At 42.1% G+C, this 14,380-nt stretch overlaps 1 protein-coding gene across 2 annotated transcripts in view; it reads left to right on the forward strand.

The window, feature by feature from the left end:
• Positions 1-14,380, forward strand: part of nphs1 (NPHS1 adhesion molecule, nephrin) — a 160,330-nt gene that overhangs the window by 83,022 nt on the left and 62,928 nt on the right. For both annotated transcript variants that reach the window (XM_017491282.3, XM_017491280.3), the window contains exons 8-9: positions 2,058-2,179; positions 9,800-9,971. In XM_017491282.3, coding sequence (XP_017346771.1) covers positions 2,058-2,179; positions 9,800-9,971 — 294 coding nt within the window. The remainder of the gene's footprint in view (positions 1-2,057; positions 2,180-9,799; positions 9,972-14,380) is intronic.

The following is a 14,380-nucleotide window of genomic DNA, read 5'->3' on the forward strand; positions in this document are numbered from 1 at the left end:
CCATTTTCTGTACCGCTTCTCCTACACAGGGTTGTGGGGGAGCCTAGAGCCTATCCCAGGGAACTAGAGGCACAAGGCAGAGGACACCCTGGACAGGGTGCCAATCCATCTCAGGGCACAATAATTGCACACACATTCACACATTATGGACAGCTTGGACAGTCAGTCAACACCAAATACAATCAACGCATGTCTTTGGACTGGGGGAGGAAACCGGAGTACTCAGAGGAAACCCCCGAAGCACAGGGAGAACATGCAAACTCTGTACACACAGGGTGGAGGCAGGATTTGAACCCCTAACCCAGGAGATGCGAGGCAAATGTGCTAGCCACTAAGACACTTCCCCAGCAACCATTACCCATTTATATGAATAATGAATATAAAAGACCAACCAACAACCTAGCACCGGAATCACTTATCACTTCACAGATATTTTGATATATCTGATATAAATGTAATGTGTTTCATGATGGAGGGTTTCCTTTCAATCTTATATTTTGTTAAAACTGATAACATGTTTCAGGTCTGCAGTGTATCACACTCTTGTACTGGGATAAAACTTTTGACTTACTGATGCAGGTGTTCACGCTAAATTATCTCTGACACATCTACCTCTGAGCATATTTACACCAGTGAAGTTCAGCTCCATCCTAAATCCACCAGCCTGCTTCACACTGATCTAAATCCATGTCATCCCCATCTTAAATTCTCACTTTACTTATAATAAGAGCAACTCGCTACAAGTGCTAGTCAATTTTCATCAACCAAACTGGCAACCGAGCAAGATTGATACGCATCGTTAATTAAAACTTTTGTGCAGATTCTGACACTTCTTGTCATTTGCTTGCGTCCTTCCATTTGCATGCATTACCATCTCCTCTGCTTTTCTCCCACGGACCTTAATGATCTTTTCTGCCTTTTGTTCTTCTCTCTCACTTTCTTTCTTCCCCAACCCCCCACCTGCTCCCACTTGCATTTATACTCGACCGATGCACTAAGTGCTAATCTTGCAGAAAAGAGGTCCAATGTGGTAGCCTTACTCAGCACACCCGGCTCATCAAATCCATGCCTGTTTCCACCCGTGCCAGATTTCGAGTGAGACACCACTTTGTCATGCAAGGTCCTCATCTGTCCATCGGCAATAACAAAGGCCAAGATTTGTTTTTATGGCACAATGTTTTATTCAGGAGCCACCCAGTAATTTATTCATATTCCGCCTCACCTTATTACTAGTTAAACATCTGTTATTTTACTTTATGGACTAGCGCCAGGATGCAGCTCACTCTCGCTGCTTAATGCTTTCATCAGAAGGGCGAGCTTTCCTCTCTGCAGCGGCAGCATTAAATGGCTCCCAATTTAACGGCGCTGTCAGGGAATAAAATGAGCTGCTCTCTCTGTCTGTTTCCTCAAGCTCATATTTCCTGCTTGTTTACTCACATCCTTGTTCCCTGGTACACTTTGCTTACTCAGGTAAACTGTTTGAAATAAACCAGCATCTTTTTTTAATTCCTTTTGTTCAAAAATTTGCCATATGCAAAAGGATATAAATCAGGTTTGCGCTACCTGTCTGAACAAAGCCATCGCTTTTAAGCAGACACAAAGATATAACAGTGTTTCTTGGAAATAAACTATAAATGAAAACTAAAATTAATTTGTTAGGCTACTATTTATTTAAACTGATTTGGGGATTGAAATATGCCTCTCTCTCTTGGTTACAGATAATTTAAAAAAAAAAATGTATGAAACACAATTCCACATTAGTACCTGGTGTGTCGATCATTTCATCATCTCCTTTGTGTAAACTTGATCAAGCTGTTGAATAAACAGTGATATAAAATCATTTTTCTTCCATGTTGCCAACCACTACCAGACAGTCCATCTTATTTATTCTTTTAGCTCCCCTTTTCTGATATCAGTGCTTCCTCTGGACATGTAAAGGATTACAGAATTGAATGAAATGTCAGAATGTCATAATGTATATTGCCTCATGTCTCACAGTCTTCTCTCTCTCTCTCTCTCGCTCTTTCTCTCTCTCTTTCTGCCCTATTCTCTTTCAGTCCCACCCCAGGCTCCAGTGATAGAGGGATTGAGGAGTGAAGAGGTGAAAGCCGGTACCCATCTCCAGCTGGTCTGTCTATCATATGGCGGGAACCCTTTGGCTACTCTGCACTGGACTAAGGTGAGATAGAAAAGAGACATCAGTGACTGCAGTATGCCTCCATGACAATAGGTTATTCCTCTGCTTTTCCTCTTCGGTATTTTTCTCTGTAGATTTAGAAAGGTTCTTGTTCTAAAAATATATTTCCATTGGGGTAAAGTGCTTTAGATCAGAATAAGAAATACATTCAGTAGAAACCCATTTTCTTGAATGGCACAATCTACAAGGACATTTTTCCTCACCAACTCTATATATTTTAGAAACAAACTGTAGCTGTAGATGTTTAGCTTACTTACCAGGACTATTATGTAAGCACTACTAATTTTCCATGTTACTCTTTTATACAGCATAAGCACACAATCCACAAGACTTTTCTATAATAATTATCATTTACTGTTGCAATCAAAATTATTCATCCCCCATTGCAAATCAGGTTTGTTGTCAAAATTTACAGACTTTCAGCTGTTTGCAATGAACAAATCACACAAAATCAATTGAAATAGTTCAACACAACGAATGCTGCAAGTGGTTTCCCCAAATTCAACTGAAAATGCAACATATAATGACCTCTCTAGTTTCAAAATTATTGAACTCCTTCATGGCAAGCATCTTTAGTACATAGTAGAGCACCCTTTTGCTGTTATGACCTTCTGGCAGCGTTCCTGAGGAAACTTAGCCCATTCCTCATGAGCAATGGCCTCCAGTTCAGTAGTATTCTTGAGTTTGCTTGCTTCAACCACCTTCTTCAAATCCCACTCTCTATCTTCATAGAGTTTTTCTATGGGGTTCAAGTCAGGTGACTGTGATGGCCCTGTAGAATCTTCCAGGAGTTCTTCTGCAACCAAGCCTTGGTGGAATTTGAGGTACGCTTGGGATCATTGTCCTGTTGCAAGGTGTAATGATACCCAAGCTTCAGGTTCCTCACAGATGGCATGACGTTTTCTCCTAGGATTTCCTGATACTTCAATGAATCCATCTCACCTTCCACATACTGCAGGTTTCCAGTGCCAGAGGATGCAAAGCAGCCCCAGAGCATCACCGAGTCACCACCATGCTTGACGGTGGACAGAGTGTTCTTTCTTCATTCTTCTTCCTCCAGACATACTGCTGATCCATTGTGCTGAAAAGTTCCAGTTTTGTTTCATCACGTCACAGAACAGAATCCCAAAACTTCTTCTATTTATATGATTTTGAGTAGACTTTTATTGTACTTTGGGGTCAGTAGTGGTGTACTTGGAGTTCTGGCATAGAAACCTTCTGTGTTTAGTACGTGCCTTACTGTGCTCATTGAAACCTCAGTGCCTGTTGCCACCAAGTCTTGCTGCAGGTCCTTTGCAGTCACTCAAGGGTTTTTCACAACCTGCCTTCTCAGAAATCTGGTTGCAGCCATTGATAGCTTCCTTTTTCTGCCCCATCCAGGTTGTGTACACTCAACAAACCCCTAGCCAGTTCAGGTATTTCACATGTTCCAGCTCAAGCACAACTGATGCAACTAATGAAGCCCTTGATTAGTTGCATCAGGTGTGCTTGAGACAACACCTGTTTTGCATATCTGTGCTGTTGTGAGGGATTCTGTTCAAGGGGTTGAATAATTACGAAACTGGAGAAGTCATAATAAGTTGCATTTTCAGTTGAATTTGGGGAAACCACTTGAAGCCTACATTGTGTTGAACTATTTCAATTGCTTTTGTTTAATTTGTTCATTGCAAACAGCTGAAAGTTGATTTGCAATGGGGGTTGAATAATTTTGATTGCAAATGGACTAGTGAATGTGTTTCAAATTTATGAAAACAACTCCCACCAATTTCTCCTTTTGTTAGTGGGGCAGAATGTTATTGGGTAACTACATGTGTGTCTTAATTATGGCAGCTCACATTACAAACAAACATGGTGTTTAAAATGTTGGAAATGTGAGTTTCTTTGCAAATCTGTTATCTTGTATTTAACAAAACACTATCCAACACAACTAAAGGTCCATTCCAATAGCTTTTCTCAATGAGCTACCATGTTTCAGATCAGTGATGTCAGTGAAAAACTATTTTAGACTTAAACTTGAGAGGTAAGATGGATGCAGGTGCAGTAATGGCATTTTATTTAAAGAGCAGGAAGACAAATCCAAATGTGAATCAAACTCAGGAACAGTACACAGGCAGAGATCAGGCAACGAGCAAATGGGAATAGCAGGAGCTATCCAAAATACACAAACAAGGGACAGAACAAGATCAGGATCCAGAATATCACAACACAAAACTAATAGCTCAGTAAAGACAGGAGGGTTAACACTGAACACTGAAGCATGAGGGTTTATATATACAAACTAATCTGGAAACATGAGGGAGACAACCAGTGACAGGACATGAATGGAGACAAGATACAAGTCAAAACTAAAACATAAACAAAAATGACAGTTTGGAAAAGTACGACATAGCACTGTGGACTGCTTATGTTCTCTGAGCACCTCCACACGCTACACTCGGCACTTTAAATTTTTATTGAACTTTACCTATTTAACCATTAGAGACCTTGCATAATGCACATTTAACTCCTGTTTTCTAGTGCTGTCCTGTGGTTTAACCCAGGCAAACATACCACACATATGGACATCTGAAATGATTTATTGATGATTTTATGATGCAAAAGTATATGCAAAGTAAGTCAATAGTTCCAGCTGCAGGACATACAGTAGCTAATGAAAATAGTCATCCTCTGTGGCTAATGCACTTTATAATGATTTCCCCAGCAAAATTACTAATTGGTGTGTTTGTGATTAATTTAATGTTGTGAGTGTTTAGTTGTAAAAACAACTTTGGAATTTATTTATATACAGGGTGTCCCAAAAGTCTCTGTACATAGGAGAAAATAACATTACTTTGTTAAATGTCTTAATTTTTTTTTTTTTTCAGATAGCCTTTAAGATTGCCTTTGACAAAAGAAGGCTGTATTGAAATCATTCTAATGGCTGGATAGGGAAGCTGCCGCAAGGTTGCGATGGACTTTAATAGGAAACATTCCGAGTACATCACAAACGACACTGTTGCCAAACTTATAAACAAATTCAAAAAGCCTGGAAGTGGTGCTGGTCCCTATGTATAGAGACTTTTGGGACACCCTGTATTATGCACTTTCATGCCTGCCTTCCAACTTACTCTAGATGTATACTTTCTCTATAACACTGGCCTCTGCTTTATAATTCTATTTACTTGGATTGATTTTGACATTAGCCATAAGCTAACAGGACAAGTGGTCGTTCAGTGTAATCGCTGAACTGCCAAAGAGACATGGCTGAGCCTTTGAGCAAGGCCCTTAAACGTTAACTGCTCATCTCTGTGCTTGGACTGGATTCCACTTGGTTTGTATGTCACTTTAGATAAAAGCATCTTCCAAATTAACAAATAGAAATGGAAAGCTAATAGTGCATTATCTACATCAAAATGTCAGGGCCACAGGCTTAAATGTTTGATAATGACAGCTGTGTATCCTAGCATGGCTTTGTAACTGGATGAGTAAGAATTGCGGTTGGCAATTTATTGTTGCTGAGGCCACGCTGTATTCTGTGCATCTCAGTCAGTGGCTTCTCTCCCATCACTCACGGACAAAGCCTTACAGAAAAACAGGTGAATATATAAACAAAGGCAAACACACACACACACACACACACACACACACACACACACACACACACACACACACACACACACACAAACCGGAGTTCAACCAAGGACACCAGAAAGACCAAGTGAAGAAAAAAAGCAGCAGAAAAAGAATGCAGGTTTGTGCTCTCAACAGCCATAAAAGTGTGTTTTTATGGTGTCAAACTTTGAGAATAGGATTTTGTATGTGTGTGTGTGTGTGTGTGTGTGTGTGTGCGTGTGATTGTAGTATATCTGTTGGTCCTGAAAAAGGCTAAAGCTAGCATTCAGGGCTAAAATCTAACAAATTCCTCTCAGCAGGAGGTTGTTTCAAGGCAGAAATTTCTCGTCATTCTCCCTCTCTATCTATTTCTCTTTCTCACTCCTTTATGCTCTCCTTTGTCTTAATTTTGTTTTCTCTTCCCACCTTTTCACTCATAACTCTCTCTTCCAGTACCTCAATCTTATTCTCTCAGTCACTGCCTGACTTGCCATCTCTCACTCACTCTCTTATATCTCTCTTTCACACTTGCCTTTTTGTGTCCTCCCCCAATCCTGTTCAATTAGACAACAATTTCACAAATGTTGAAAAAATATAGTGGGTCATATAGAAGCCCGTATCTGCCATGAATTTTTTTATTTTTTATTTTAAATTACAGTTTTTCACGTTATTTCCCACAATGGTGAGTTTAAATCTCACTGACTTTTTTTTTTTGCTCACAAAGTACACTTGACATTTAGTGAGGTACAAGAATGCACCGACAAAGCATTAGTCATTCTCTATAAATCTGTTATACAAGAACAACATTCATCAGCTAGTCAAGATCAGGAAAACCAGACACTAGCATGTGTTCCTTACCTGGTTAGTCACATGTCAGGTACTGTGTCAAATGGATGTTTAAATTGTGAGGCAAAAAGTTAGAATTGTGAAATGTAAACTTTTAATTTTGAGAACAAAATATCAGAATTGAGACATGTAAACTCAAAATTGTGAGAATTCTGAGATATAAAGCCACAATTACCTTTTATTTTATTCTATTTATTTATTTATTTATTTATTTATTTATTGTAATCTGTGGTGGAAACGGGCTTCCATATGGTGGAATTGTCTTTCTGCCAGAGGAATACGTTTATGTTTAAATGTAAGTTCTGTTGTTTGTCTAATATGTAATTTGCCAGAAGTTACATGGCTAGACATTTTAAATAGCATTTATTAGCTATTTATTACAATATGTTAGCCAGCTTACTCATCATGGAGGAATACATTTACATACATCTGTAAGTTAGCTGTCTGTTTCATAGCTCACATTTTGACATTTGTTTTGCTTAACCAACACACCGTTTGACAGAAGTTGTTCCTTTGGTTAAATGTAACTAGCTGACAGGCAGCATTTAGCATTTTGTTTGTATGGCTAATAACAAGCTATGTGGGTTAATCAGACTCTTCAGTATGTCAGTAATGTCAAATGACTTGACAGACACCATATGGAAGATGTGCATTAATTAGCTAGCTATTTTAGTTGCCTCACTTTTCTCTCCTTGTATATATTTGTCTTGCTCTAAGCATTTCTTTTGCACTCTCCATTCTTCTTTTCCCTCTTCATTCTCACATTTTCATTCTTTCTTTCTATTTCTTTCTTTCTCTCCCTCTTTCTTGTATTCTTTATCTCTCAATCATTTTCCCCTCTCACTTGAGTCACCAGTTGCTACCTTCCTCTCTCTGTGTTTCTGTCAGACTAGTTTTCTTTCTTTATATTTCACACTCCCATTATATCTTCCTTTTTCTCTCACTCTATCTCTCTGTCTCTCAGAGAGTTATATGTCTCTGCCTTTCACACTATCCCCTCTTTCTCATTCTCTCACATCTCTTTCTGTCTCATTCTGTCCTGCCCAATTTCTTTTTTAACCTCTCTTTCAATGCTTTGTCCCTGTTCTTACCTTTCTTCTCTCTTTATCCATCTTGCTGTCTCTTACGCTGATTCTTTATCTCTCAATAAAAACTCCACTCCAATTCAGTTTTATTCAGTAGACTGTTCCAGGTCTACCAAAGCCTCACAGGGATAAGAAAAATTGTTATTAACACGTTATTAGATATAAATATCAAAGAATGTCCATTGGAGGGATAACAACAACAACAACAACAACAACAACAACAATAATAATAATAATAATAATAATAATAATAATAATAATAATAATCGTCATCATCGTCATGTTAAATAATAAATTATCTCTCTCTCTCTCTCTATCTATCTCTCTCTCTCTCTCTCTGCGCATGCGCGGCGGTGGAGTGAGCGTGGTGTGTAGAGCGCGTGAGAGTGGTTTGGCGGCTTGCCAAAGTTTTCGCGAGTTTGTCCTTTTTTCTTTTATTTAATCTATTGAAGGTCTAGTTAGTGGGATAGCGGTGGTTAGTGAAAGTTAAGAGTGGGCGAAGGTGAGCGGGACGCCATGGCCTCCGAGGCGTCAGGTGTGTACCGGTGAATGGAGAACAGGTGGAGGAGGTTCTGCTGGCGGTGGGAGAGCAGGTCGCGTGTGAGAACATCTACTCCGCCTCCCGAATGAACAAAGCTGTGGTGATCTTCCTAAAAAAGGAAATATTTGCCAACACACTGTGCGAAAGTGGAATATTGCTAAAAGGTGTCATGCTACACGTTACCCCTCTTTCTGCCCCTGCGACACGGGTCGTTATTTCCAATGTCCCCCCCTTTATTAAAGACGAGCTGATAATGAAGGAGCTGGCCCGCTTCGGAAAGTTTGCCGGCCCCATGATGGATATCCCGCTCGGCTGTAAGAACTCCGTGGTGAAACACGTCCTGTCTTTCCGGAGACAGGTTTATATGTTTATTAACAACGGAGAACAAACACTGGATATAAACTTCAAGTGTAAACACGGGGACAGCAGCTACACCGTCTTCGCCACCACCGAACGCCTGAGGTGTTTTGGGTGTGGGGAGATCGGGCATAAACGGCTGAGCTGCCCACGCAGAGCGGTGCAGCCAGGGAGCTCCGGGGGCGACACGGCCGGGGTACAGCAGCAGCAGCGCGGAGACAGCCAGCAGGGGGACACCGGAGAACAGGAGCCTGGGGCATAGAGGGGTAACGACACACCGAGGTCACAGCGAGAAGAGGTCAGTGAGGAACACACCACTGAAATAATCACAGCACCCAGTGCTAACACCAACACCTGCGTCCATACCTGCAGTAACACCAACACCCGCGCCCATATCAGCAATTACACCGACACCACAGACAGTCTTCACTCTAAGCCCTACACCGCTATCACCGGTGGAGACAGTGACCCCACACAACCGCAACAGAAGAACCTACAGGACAAGAACATCGAGAAGAATAAAACTAATTCGGAAATAATAAGGGAGAAGACGAATCGTCTAAACAAGCACAGCGTAAGGTTGAGATGTTGGAGGACTTGGGCCCAGAGTGCAGTGAAGGAGCGGCAGGAGAGGGACCCCCCACAGACATGGAGGAGAAAAGGGTCACCCCAGAGCAACCAGGTACTTTCAACCGTCCAGAGCAACCTGAAGAGCTTTACACCGAAGAGTAGATCAACCGATTTCTAGAACTGATGAAAGGAAAACGGAACATCTTACTGACTAAGTTCTTCCCGGACAGGAGGATCTTCATTAAATCTGTACAACACACCATGGGCGTAATGTCGCCAAGGAGACGCTACATATTGAGGAAATGGGCAGCAATCGCAAGAGAGGATTTGATGTGTTCTTGGAATGCATACGCATATACTGACGATCTACTGTTTTGACAAAGTGTTAATTTTTTGGTGGGGTTGTTTCTGGGGGGGGGGGGGGGGGGGTCTGTGGGGGTTGTTTTTTCTTTTTCTCTTCCCTTCTTCTCTTTCTTCTCCTTCTTTCTCTTTTTTTAAAATGGGAAAAATGATTTTCAGAAGTGTAGATATATAAATATACCAAAAATTGAACCTAATAAAGGTGTCTTAAAAGTCTCTCTCTCTCTCTCTCTCTCTCTCTCTCTCTCTCAGAATGATGAGGTGTTGTCCACTATCTGGGAAATGGACACTGACTCCCTTAAGGCCAGCAGTACGTTGGTGATGAAGGTGAAGCCAGAAGACAATAAAGCTGTGCTGCGCTGTGAGAGTGTTAATCGGGTGTCCCGATCTCCTATGACCATCACTCGCACCCTCTCTGTCCTCTGTGAGTCACCTGGCTTCATCTTCAGTTCATATGACCTTTATTTCATTCTGCCCTTTTTGTTCTCTGTGTCTAAAGAGCCAAAAAGTACAGCATTATTCCCGTCTTGATCTGATGACATTATTTACAAAACAAATAAACTGATTGGCATTATCAAGAAAATGTAATTAGGTTACAGACGATTCTTCATTTAACTTATTATCAGCTTTATTATTAAAAATGTCTGGGTTACCTAACCCTGTTCCCTGAGAAGGGAATGAAACGTTGTGTGAGCTTTTTTACGCTGTGTGAAGCGCCCTCGCACGTGACCGGTATCTGAAGCTTGTGTAACATCATGCCTATTTATAGGCCTGCCGTGATCAATTAAGCACGTTGCATGATATAAAAGCCATGCCCCCAGCCTCTATTTTCTCTGAAGCAAAGGCACAATTCATAGGCATGCTCAAAAGGTCCGGGACCGAGATTCACCGCAAGACACTCGAGCCCGGGGTGGAATGTATATCCAGGTTGTAATATTGGATGAGTGTGTGTGGCATAGACCACCTCACTGCAGCACATACATCCTGTGAGGGTACACCTTTTGACAAAGCCTTCGAGGAGGTGACCCCCCCTAGTGGAATGAGCCCTTATGTCCAGAGGTGTAGAGAGACGGCACGCCTCATAAGCGATAGATTGCTTTCACTATCCAAATAGAGATGCGCTGCTTCGACACAGCATCACCCCTACTGTCGCTGCCAAAGCAGACCAGCAGCTGCTCCGACGTACGCCACTGGCCGGAGTGGTGGACGTAAGTACAGAGAGCCCTTAGTGGACACAGTCGGTACAATTTCTCTTGGCAGGCAGGAAGGGGCAACAGAGAGAGCTCCTAGTCAGAGTAGATCTCCTATTCACTTGAGAGATGTCAGGGCCCACAGAAAAGCTAGCTTTAGAGTCAGAAGCTACTCTGAGGCTGACTCTAAGGGCTCAAATGGGGCACCTGACAGACCTTCGAGGACCACAGAAAGGTCCCAGGAAGGTTTGCATGGTCTGCAGATGGGCCTCAGCCACCGGACACCATGCATAAACCTCGAAGTTAGAGGATGTTTCCCCACAGAGGCTCCATCAATAGAAGCATGGCTGGACGAAATGGAAGCCCTGTAGACCCTGATTGTAAGAACAGCCAACCCTGCTGAGAAACATCCTTGTAAGAACTCCAGGACTGTAGCTATTGTGCAGCTCACTGGGTCTAGCTGATATTCCTCACACTACGATACACAAAGTCGCCACGTGAGCGCATACAATTTCTTCGTGGATGCGGCTTTAGTGTTCAACATGGTCTCTACAACCTCAGTTGTGAGACCAGAATCCATGAGCTGGTGTCCCTCAGGGGCCAGACCCACAGTTTCCATAGTTCCGGCCAAGGGTGATAAATCAGCCCTCCGGCCTGAGACAGCAGATCCCTGTGGACAGGAATCTCCCAAGCAGTGCTGTCTAGCAGGGATATTATCTCTGAGAACCATATTTGAGCTGGCCAATAAGGTGCTACTAGCAGCAGATGTAGATGGTCTTGGCAAACTCTTGCTAGAACTTGTGGGAGCAGAGTGATCGGGGGAAAGCATACAGATGTGACCTCGGCCACGTGTGCACCATGGTGTCCAGCCCCAGTGGTGCAGGAGGAGTGAGGGTGAACCACAGAGGGCAGTGTATTGTCTCCTCTGAGGCGAACACATCCACTTCCGCTTGGTCAAACCTCCGCCATACAGACTCCACCATTTGAGGATGGAGCCTCCACCCCCTGAGGTATTAGCCAAGCTCCTGCCTTGACAGGATGTCTGCCCCCACATTCCGGTTGCCCAGAATGTACATTGCACTCACTGAAAAGAACTTTCCCTTTGCCCAGAGAAGAATTACTTGTGCCTGCCTGAACAGGGGCCATGAACATAACCCTCCCTAATGGTTGATATATGAAGCCACCGCTGTGTTATCTGTCGCAAATAACACATGGTGACCTCTTAATTGAGGAAGAAAGAATTTCAGTGCTAGAAATATGGCCCAAATTCCTAGGTGATTTATATGCCACTCCAGATGAGGGCCGCTCCAAAGACTGCGAGATGAACAGCCATCTAAGACCGCGCCCTAGCCCGTGATGGAGGTGTCTGTCATTACTGTCTCGCAATAATGAGACGCCCCTAGAATGTGACCCAAGGTTAGAAACCGGGGACACTTCCAAATTTCAATGGTACGATGTTGACTGCTGCTGCAATAACGCCTCGGCAGCCAGCCGGTCCAGATCCGCGAGGCTCTGAAACCCAACTCCCTTCAGCCAAGAAGCGAGCGAGCTGCAAGCGGGGATGCCTAATTGTAAGGCGTTCACAATGCGCACAGTGAGACCTTTCACTAGACACTTCAAACAGAAAGTGTGTCCGTCCCCCGTGATGAAACGGGAGCAAGGGGTGACACGCTTCCTGAATTCTCTCTCACTTATACTTTTCTCTCTTTTTTAAAAGATAGAGAAGAAATGAAGTCATTTTGCGAGGATTACACAAACGACTGACATGCAGTCTCGCTGAAGATAATAGAGGCTGACGGCGCAGGTCATGGGTGCCATTTTTATATCACATGACGCACTTAATTGCAACATCACCTGATCACGGCATACCTCTAAATAGGCATGATGTTACACAAGCTTCAGATACCGGTCACATGTGAGAGCACTTCCCACAGGGTGAAGTTCATGCAACACTGAGTTCCATTTGAAAGGGAACACCTTTTATCACAGTGCTTTTGAATTCACAAATCTGACTGGTCAGAATTTTTTCATTCAATTTCTATAATAGCAGCTCTAAAAGTTTTGTTGACGGTAAAATTGCAGGTTTATGTAGAGTATATTAACACACTAGTTCTAATATGTTACAGTTTATATAGTAACACAGGAACTTCAATGGCAGATGCTCTACATAATCTAAAACTAATAGTAAATGGATTTAATAAATATGTGCTTTATTTATGAAATATAAACATATAATTGCTGATGTGGTGAAGATTTCTGTAAGGTCATTTGAGTAACATTTAGCATGTATCTATACAGTACATCTTACATACTCTATACATTACAGTGCATGTACCATCCACTTTATTAGGAACACCTGTACACCTGCACATTCATGTGGTTATCTAATCAGATAATCATTTGGCAGCAGCACAATGCAAAAAAAAAACAAAAAACATGCAGATACATGTCAAGAGCTTCAGTTAATGTTCTCACCAAACATCAGAATGGGAAAAAGTGTGACCCAAAATGGACAGTTGAGGATTAGAGGGGGGGGGGGTTGGGGGGGGGGGGGGCTTTTTCCAGTCTTCAACCATCCAATTTTGATGAGTTTGCACCCATGATAGCCTCAGATTCTTGTTCTTGGTTGACAAGAGTGGAACCTGATGGGATCTTCTGCTGTTGTAGATCATGCACCTTGATCTGTTGTGCTTTCTGAGATGCTCACCATGGTTGTAAAGAGTAAATATTTTAGTTACTATGGACTTCCTGTCAGCTCAGGCCAGTCTGGTCATTCTCCTCTGATAGCTCTCATTAACAAGGTGTTTAGCCTTCAGATCCTCCGCTCACAGGATGTTTTCTTTTTCACACCATTCTGTGTAAACTCTAGAGACTGTTTTGTATGTGAAATTCCCAGGAGATCAGAAGTTTCTGAAATGCTCAAACCAGCACATCTGTCACTAACAACCATGCCACGTTTAAAGTCACAGAGATCACATTTTTCCTCAAGAGCTCCTCTGGAGCTCTTCGACCTGTATCTGCATGATATGATGCACTGAGCTGCTGCCACATGATTGGCTGATTAGATAACTGCATAAATCTGTAAGTATACAGGTGTTCCTAATAAAGCGGATGGTGTGTGTATGCACTTCACCATAATTTCTCCATTTATGATGTAAAGTGGGTTGTCTAAATTAGGGATAAAGCTTGTGTACTTATACTCACTAATCACAATGCTGATGTCCGTTCAACACAAATTTTATTGCATTCACATTTTTAAATTTAAGCAGTTTATTTGCATCTGTGCAACCTGTTGAGTAAAAGCACACCAGTAGGCGAAGGCCAACCTTGCAATTATAGCTTACTATAATCATTCTGCAACTGAGCAAAGCAGATCTGTATACATTATGTATGCAATAGGGGGAACAATCCCAATTCTCCAAATTGCATCAGTGTATCAGGTTCTTCTTGAGTGAATAACAGGTTGGGAGTCTCGGACAGATGGATGTCAATCAGTTGTGCACATTAAAGTATCAAGGCAAGCTCACTCAATTCTCCTAGTTTCCCAAAAAGCCTCATAAAGCACAGAGAGTGTTTAATGTAATTCTTGATTCACCATTTAACAATGCACTTTGTGCTGTGATGCTTTTGGAAACTCATCCCT

The sequence above is a fragment of the Ictalurus punctatus genome, chromosome 17 (genome assembly GCF_001660625.3).
Source record: "Ictalurus punctatus breed USDA103 chromosome 17, Coco_2.0, whole genome shotgun sequence".
Classification (NCBI taxonomy): domain Eukaryota; kingdom Metazoa; phylum Chordata; class Actinopteri; order Siluriformes; family Ictaluridae; genus Ictalurus; species Ictalurus punctatus.